Below are 8423 nucleotides of genomic sequence, written 5' to 3' on the forward strand. Positions count from 1 at the left end.
TTTTTCAGAGCAATACAATCTTTACAGCACCTAAAAGCTCCTAAAACAATTGATGAGTTAGTGACAACTGTAGAAAAATCTTTTAATTAAGGAGTTGTCACCAGAGAATTTGAATAAAGTGTTTTTGACATTACAAACTTGCATGGTTGAAATTATGAAAGTTAATGCAGGAAACAATTATAGACTGCCACATATAGGTAAGCAAAGGTTGGAAAAAAATGGAGAACTTCGGGTCCAACTTCATTGTGACCAAGAAATTGTGCAAGAAGCTATGCTGCAGATTCAACTTCAAAATTGAATACGATAGAAATCTTGGATTTATGAAAAAGTATTTGTTGGTTAGATAGATAGTGATATTTTTGCACGATTTGTATGTTTTTGTTTAACCATGGTGTTACTTTGGTAAATCTTGATTATCTATGGCTTAAGTAAATATGGTGCCTTTGTATAAAGGTTAACTGGTATGGCTCCAGTAAATGTAAAAAGATTTTGTATAGATTTTATAAGCACTTTGTAATGAAAAGTTTTAAATATGGATTGATAGTTCTGATGTAAAAGTTGTTTTCTTTAATTTTACTCAATTTTATTATCTGATTGTTTTCTAAACCTTGAATTTATTTTTTACTTTTTAATTTACGTGACTGCTTAGTATAATGATGTAAAAAGGTTAATGTTAAATTTTTTTTAATAATTTTAAAATTGAAGCATAATAAAGTACAAAGGAAATATGATGTTAAGATTTGTTGACGCTTTTAAAATGACATTTTGAATGAGACAATTTTAAAACTCAAAAATGACAAATTTATTGGCACGGCGGGGGTATCTCTCCTATATGAGTTTCACCATGGACTCGACAGACGTGAACAAATCAAGCAAAAAGACAGCACATATATCTGACTTCCAGTCTGGCAAAAGCAATATATTACATATATGCACCTTAAAGATCAACTAAAAGTAGTATTCAGACAGAACAACGTGAAAACCCTCCCATCACATGCAATCATCTAACCAGTTTCGCCTACATGCACTCTATCTCTAAAGATAGTGGTCACAACTCCATTTTGAGACCTTTTACACCGCCGGTCATCACCTAACCAACTCAGCAATCACTTTCCGTTTTACCAATTTTTGACAAATACATCATGATATGCAAAAGGAACTGCATCCACTTAAACATCATTCACACATACGGTGTTTTGTTTCCATTATTTACAGACACAATGCTTAGATTCCAAGTACTTAACCATATTCACATCCTTTACACTAATGATTCGGTCCCAAAAGAGAGAGAAGAAAAGTCCTGTAGTGGCCCGATGTTTCTGAGTGAACTGCATCATTCAAGGTCTTTTTGTATTTCCTCAGGTACTCGGCTTTTATATACTGCATATCAATCTCAGTTCTTGTCACAATTACTCTTATAAGTGTAGTGTCATCAGTTCCCAGACCTTCCATTGCCTTACGCAGTACCTATATAGTTTCATAGAGTGATAAGATAATTTCCAGACATGCAATTATGACACAAACATATAAATACTAGCATTATAATTCCCAGAAGAAATGTTCCTGCAAGGATTTAATAACCATATTACTCTATCAAATCAGTGAAAGCGAGTTGATGTCAGTTTCTTACAGGTAAAAGAGCTGGTCAAGAAAAGTAATCAATGACATGCCAATATCTGACAATCCAAATGAAAAATATACGAAAGAGATTATAAATAAAAATAAAGGAAAATACAAAAGAATTGGGATGGCAATCCCTATTGCAATTACTACACTAGAATACATGATATAAACCCCAGAGTACATGAGCAGCACATTTTGTGAAAGGGATTCTCGAGGGTCCTATCACCTTTGAAGCATATTTTGTTCTACAAAGAAATTTATACCCTATGCTAAAACATACCATGAATCTGTATCACCTTCCCATTTCGTTTGAAAAATTTTTTAAACACCATACAAACATACATCCACGGGCATAGCATGTATTGAACAGGACTATTGAACAAAGAAAGATGCAACTCCATCCTTTTAGACATAGCTACTGCCCGCTATATTATTTAGCTCATCATAATCCCATCACTATGACCAAATGCAGCATAGGAAACAAACAACTAGAACCTTAAGGAACAAAAACTATATACCTTAGCAAAGTACTTTGCAGGATTCTCTGAGCATTTTAAAATTGTCAAGAGACCATGCTCAAACTTCCCAGATGTTTCACTCTTCACTGCCTGGAAAAACTTCAATTTGGTTAATCACAACAAGAATTCAAATAAAGGAGATGAGAAGACAGAAAATTTACCTTTTTCAAGGAGCCTCCATACATGTCATGATAAGCGGAGCTAATAGCTGCTAGCTGTGCCCTACTTCTTTCACTAAATATGCGGATAAAAGTTTTCTCATCAGTTCCCAATTTCTTCTCTCCTGCTTTAAAGAGGGCCTTTGCATCCTTCAGAGCCATCTCTCTATCAACTTCAAAGCCTTCATAACGAGAGGTACTTACATATGCAAGCAAGAGCTATACAAAGTACATTAAGTCACAATATCAGTGGCTTTAAATTTTCTTCCTAAGATCTAAGAAATATATTTCGAGTTTGTGGAAGGGATAAAATGATTTTAATTTCCCAAATAGAGAAGGAAAGATGAACAGGAATTGCCTCTGACATGCTTTCCACCTGACTTATGTAAGCCCTCCACTATAATTGGGATTCTCGTAATCAAGACCAAGGGCTATTCCGAGTCTCACAGGAGATTTAAGCCAATGTTCTCACTTTTTATAACAAAATATCCCTGCAAGTGACTTTTGCTCCAAGTCTTGACACACTAAAGAAGGTAACAACAAGAATTAAGTATTTTCCCACTATATAGGGTAAGCTACATCGATCATATTCACCACTATGCCCTTCCATCCATAAAAGTAAGGTCCATTTTGATAGATACCATCAATGTTTTTTGGTCTTCCTCTCATCTTTAGATTTATCAAGTTGATAAGCGATATACAATATAAAGGGGACAGGTAACTTGAGCAAATATTAAGAAATGAGATTAAAAAGGGGTCTTTTGGAAACTTTTATACTCTCCGCACGAATAACAGTACTAAAGTACTAGAAGAGAAATATATCAAGAAGCAAATGCCTGTTGAAAAAGAGAAAAAAACAAACAATATGCTAATCAATTGTAATAAAATACTGTTCAATATCTTGCTAATCAAGTTTTCTTCAAGGAGAAAAATAGAAAAGTAAAATACTTTTCAATGTTACCAACATAGGGCAACTAGGATGCTCAGCATACTAAAATTATCATCTGGAAAATGTACCTTTTTATGATCACCAGAGGTGTGTCCTTCAATATCTTGCTCAAGAAAAACCCCAAACTTTGAATGGTAAATTTGTTTAATTAATTGAATCTGGGATGGGGTGCGAGAACATATAACTTCAGTTGCAGCATCAAGATTTGTTACATCTGCTAAAAATGCCTGCCTAATGACGATTGCATCACGTCCTGCGGGATCATGCATCCATAGCAAGACAGCTTTCTGAAAAATTAAAGACAGGAATATAAGGTGAAAATTCAGCACGTACACATGCACTGCACAGAATATATAGAGACACATAACTGAAGATTTATCTTTTCTTACAATTTAAAATAGGCAATATAGGGTTCTCCAAACAGTATTTATGTGGTCAATGAATTGAAACCCTGCAAAACCAAAATAATAGAGAAAAAATAAAGACAGGTACCTCTAATTTTCCACTAAGCTCTGAAGCCAGTCGTTTGAGAAGATCATCAGAATACATTGCTCTATACTCATGTTGAATGAAAGAACGCTGAGTTGCATCCCGATGGGCAAGAATATTGACCACTGCAGCAGTATCACATCCCAGCCCTAGAGGGAAAAGTAAAACCGGAAAAACATGAAAAAGAAATATTCTTTTAACCTTTTCTTCATAAAATCAGTTGATTTTTGCACATATTAATGTAAAATCTTGATCCTATAGTCACAACTGATGCTTTCCACAAAGAAAATGAGTAGAAAAGTGATACCACAATTTGGAAGTTCTCCATAAGAGCTGTAACCATTTGTTGCATCAACTAAGAAACTTTCCCCATTTGTTAAAGCATTATAACAAAATTTCCCCTCAAGAAGATACACAGAGAAAATCAAACAGTCTATAAAAGATGAAAGAACTCTTAAACTAAGATATCAAAGGGTTTTAACCTTCTTCAAGGATACACAATGATTAAGGTATGCAATCAACATGTTCATCTAATAGATTTAATAAATCATACATCTTGTATGCTGAAAATCAGTAGATTTATAAGTTTTTTCCTCAAGTAACTCAGAGTCAGAACAGCACAAACAATTTTAAAGATAAAGAAACCTATAAAAGTGTTTAATGCAAATTGGTTAGAGAAAGAACTTAGCTAGAAGTAGCGATCTCTAAACCTGAAATTTATGGTTCTATGAATAACATTAAAGATTAACGAGTAGTAGCCAGCAAATTCATGAAACTTCGCAGAGCATGATCAAAACTTCCATCAGATAAAACTCTGTTTCTGATGTTTAACCCTACCAAATTAACTGTTTGATCCTGAAAATGAAGAGCATGCTTTGATTTTGTTAGACAGGGAGCCATTCAATAATAATCTACACAATAAAATTAATGGAAGAAGCCTGACAATAAAGAGGAATTTAGCACATAAAGTACTTAAAGTTTAACTTAGAACAGCTTCAAAGTCTTATCTTGAATGTCAAAAGAACAATTTTATTTTGTTAATAGGGAAGACAAGTTTTTAAGGCAGGATGAAATAATAGTCTGTAGTAAAGTTTTTAAAATGATAAATGATAAACCCTTTTTTTTTTACTAAAACATTGTTAAATGAAGGGGAAAACAAATAGCTTGGACACATAGATGCAATGTACACATTTCAATTTTTTACACTGCAGAAGGGATGAAAAAGGAAGGGGTGGAGCAGCAAATAGACATATCCATGTGACATGCAACTTCCAAATAGATTTTTAGTGATTAGAGCGATCTAGGAAAAAAAGATAACAAGAATATTGGTTAGAGAACTCTACCAAGGATAAAGATAAAATCAGATAAGGGGTTAGGAGATGGATGCCTATGCTAGTAAAAGTGGATAAAGAAAACCACACACTGGGAATAGTTCTACAACTTGAGACATCAGGAACAATGAAAGAATAACCTTTTCCAAGCTTTTGAATTTTGGTGTTTTGAACTTTTTTTTTTCCTTTTCTACAGTCACCCTGCATTACTTATTATTTTAATCAATATTACTTATTGATATAAGAAAAATTCCACAAATGACATTACTTATTGGTTTGTTTCTTCTTTTTTTTTAATTTATTATTTTAATCAATATCTGTGTAAATGCAGTTCTACTAGATCTTTAAATACTTCTATAACAACTTATTTTGGCAAAGGATTTTTGTTTCATGTTGTTTATGTACATGAGATTTGAATCACGTAAGTAGGATTCTAGGTACAAATAAAGTCAAAGAGTCTTTGTTGGAGCAATATGCTGTTCATGTACTCAATTGTTAAAAAAGAGCACAAAGTATACATTTGTGATCAAATGGTCTCTTACACAAGGCGAAGCAGAAAGAATTACTCCGTTGAGGTTTTCTACATGGACATTTCATTGTGAAAATATAAATTACTCTTGGATATAAACAAAGAGCGTTCCTTGACTTTCTTAAAAAAAATGAACAACAGAAGGTAATTTAAATTGTTTAAAATGTTTTTTGTATGAAGCAGGATGAAGCCAAATTTCAATTCCTTTTCCTTTAGTTCAAGAACAAATTGTTGTAAGCCAAACATGAGATATAATACAAATCAAAAGTTATCAAAAAAGAGCAGCAATTACATGCTCTTCCATGCTCAATTAATTCAATTTTGTTGAGTTTCATTTTTCATAAGACATAATAACTAGAAAAAAATGAATAAATATTATGACCAAAAGACTGAATGATTTGCAATTTGAGCATATGGTTTCTATATAAGATTCAAACAAGGTTTTGATAAATTATAAACATGCTCAAGTAATAACTCCTAAATGGTTAAGATGCATATAATAAATTTAACTGTTCATTTGCTTCTTAAAAGTACTAAGAATCCATTTGTTGCTTTTTCTTCTTGTTCTTGTTCACTATAATTTCTCTATAAAGTATAAGCAAAAGCAGAAAAAAAAGAAAGATTCTGTTAAAAATGAGAAATAAATTAAAAAAAAATTTAAACATAATATTTCCATATAGAAATGAAACTATTTTTTTCTTAGCTATAAAAAGTTAAATGCTCAGTTATTTATTCTTCATAAAAGATCAGCTATTCTTCATCTTAAAATACTATTTTCTTTTTGTTTCCAACCATGAAAAACAAGTAAAATTTACAAAAAAAAAAAAAAAGGAGCCTAAAAGACAATCAAACAACCAATCTCAAAGAGAATCATAATTGCCTTTGTTGGCTATAGGAACAGTTGAGCAATTGCAAAGGAAGAAGAAGAATATTGTGTAGTGTCTTGATTCTTTAGCCTTTTACATATTCATGCATGCATCGATATCTTATTTAGAGAGCAATCACTAAAATCATGCCAGCATTCTGCTTTTCAACTAAGAACTTGAGGTATCACTGCATCATTAAATTCCCTAGAGGCATTGGCACCTTGGACTGACATTTATACGCTCAAAGATTTTGGGGCCTAGCATAAAAATGAAAGGTAGAAAGTTTTTCGGTTGAACAAATGAGTAAAACACATAAAAATTCTAGGCGAGTAACTTCAAATGAAAGATTTGTTGTAACTACAGATCTCAGCTGAACTAATTCACGCTATAATCTGGATCCTTGATACTGATTTTTTTTCTTTGGTAAGCCTATGAACACCAGAGTTGTTTCCTTCCATGTAATAATATGCGTTTTATCTCTTTACTTGGTTCTTTTTCATTTTGAATTTTTTATTGATTCTTGTGTTGGTACAATAATATAATCTTTAAGCAATTTTATTCAAAATTTTGCTGTGGATTATGGTCCAAATCACAAAAAAGAAGAATCATTGATCCAGACTCAGTTTGTTCTTTATAATTCTTTCATTAAATGTCTTTCATCAAGGAAAACTGTTGTGTGGCTGCACTTGTTAATAATGTGAAATCTATTATTCAATTGTAAAGTAGAACTATGTACAGTGCAGATCGGTTTCAGCATAATCATAGACATGTCAAATTGAAATTCTAGGACACCCTATGGTATGTTCGGAAAGATGAATTTGAGAGATTTACTATATAAATTATGAGAATTAAATGCACACACTATACACAAATGCACGAAAATTTTAAATTCAATATGCCAATACATTTGAAAGGGTATAAAAAGATGAATTTTAAATTCACAAATACTTAGATTTATTTCAAATTCACTACTAAATAGAGGTCCAACAAATCAAAGATTTTGAAAATAATCATGACTATCATATATTAGCATATGCTTTTTCACACAATTAATACTAAATTTGAAATCTAAACCCCTGTTATGAAATGCATGTTACCAAACGCAACCTAACATTATTTCTCCACAAATTCCAAAGATTGTCCATAGAAAACTTTGATTTGCTATAGAAAATTGCACTTCCTGTAACCACGTCTCAATTCCTAAGATGGTCCAACAATTGATTGACTTATATAATATATATATATATATATATAGAGAGAGAGAGAGAGAGAGACACACACACACACACATACTAATGAAGACAATGTTTTCCTTTTCAATAGCAAAATGTTCTATAAAATGTCTAAATTCCAACTGAAACTGGAGTCAGGGTTTAAAACGGATGACTAAATTCAGAAAGAAAAGCAAGAAAATAATGGTACCCTTGAAAGCACGGTAAAGCTGAATAGCATCGTCTCTAGGAGAGGTAAGAACCGGCGGAACGCTCAAAGTCGACATTTGCTTTTCTCGTCCCGATAGCCAACACGGTTTAGGTGTTTGAAATTCAATGTTGAAACTCAACTGTTTCAATTTTAGCGTTTGAAATTCAATGATCAAACTTCTGCCCTCCAATAAAAAACAAAGTTCCCTTCTCTATCCCCAATTTATAGTCAGCCAGCAAGACGACACGACGCAACACGCGGACACGACAAGATTTCTCCACCACTGGTCTTCGCACGTGTTCTTTTACTACATCAATGACGTATATTTATTTTCCTTTTTTTTTTCCTACCTAATTTCTACAATTTTTAATTTTAATTGAGTAAATCTATCCAAAAAAAAAATTTGTATTCTACTCAATTAATTTTTATAAATTTGATTACACCTATTTTCACATTCATAGTTGATAAATTCATTAAAAAAAAAAAAAGGACTTCCAGAAAGTTTTACAAAAAAAAATCGAATTAAAAGATATATATA

The 8423-nt window shown here is 32.1% G+C and overlaps 1 protein-coding gene across 2 annotated transcripts; it reads right to left on the reverse strand.

Moving 5' to 3' along the window:
* Positions 1-868: 868 nt before the first annotated feature.
* LOC111311445 (annexin D5-like) lies at positions 869-8076 on the reverse strand. Of its 2 annotated transcripts, XM_089765865.1 has the most exons (7): positions 7886-8076; positions 4448-4592; positions 3741-3886; positions 3317-3535; positions 2303-2518; positions 2142-2231; positions 869-1467 (listed from the first exon to the last, which is right to left on the reverse strand). In XM_089765865.1, exons 3-7 carry the CDS (start codon positions 3795-3797, stop codon positions 1264-1266), a joined length of 786 nt encoding a protein of 261 aa, XP_089621991.1. In that variant the 5' UTR covers positions 3798-3886; positions 4448-4592; positions 7886-8076; the 3' UTR covers positions 869-1263. The 2 variants fall into 2 exon arrangements, with proteins under 2 accessions (XP_089621991.1, XP_022766562.1); XM_022910827.2 differs by lacking the exon at positions 4448-4592.
* Positions 8077-8423: the final 347 nt, after the last annotated feature.

The sequence above is a fragment of the Durio zibethinus genome, chromosome 9 (assembly GCF_047325235.1).
Source record: "Durio zibethinus cultivar Kanyao isolate XHJ-2024 chromosome 9, ASM4732523v1, whole genome shotgun sequence".
Lineage (NCBI taxonomy): Eukaryota > Viridiplantae > Streptophyta > Magnoliopsida > Malvales > Malvaceae > Durio > Durio zibethinus.

Excerpts from the sequence above, each read along its gene's own strand:
- LOC111311445 (XM_022910827.2), bottom strand. The coding sequence starts at position 7,961 with ATGTCGACTTTGAGCGTTCCGCCGGTTCTTACCTCTCCTAGAGACGAT. Across the intron at positions 2,519-3,316 it reads CCTCTGGTGATCATAAAAAG|CTCTTGCTTGCATATGTAAG; the intron begins GTACATTTTCCA and ends TACTTTGTATAG. Across the intron at positions 1,468-2,141 it reads CTGCAAAGTACTTTGCTAAG|GTACTGCGTAAGGCAATGGA; the intron begins GTATATAGTTTT and ends GAAACTATATAG.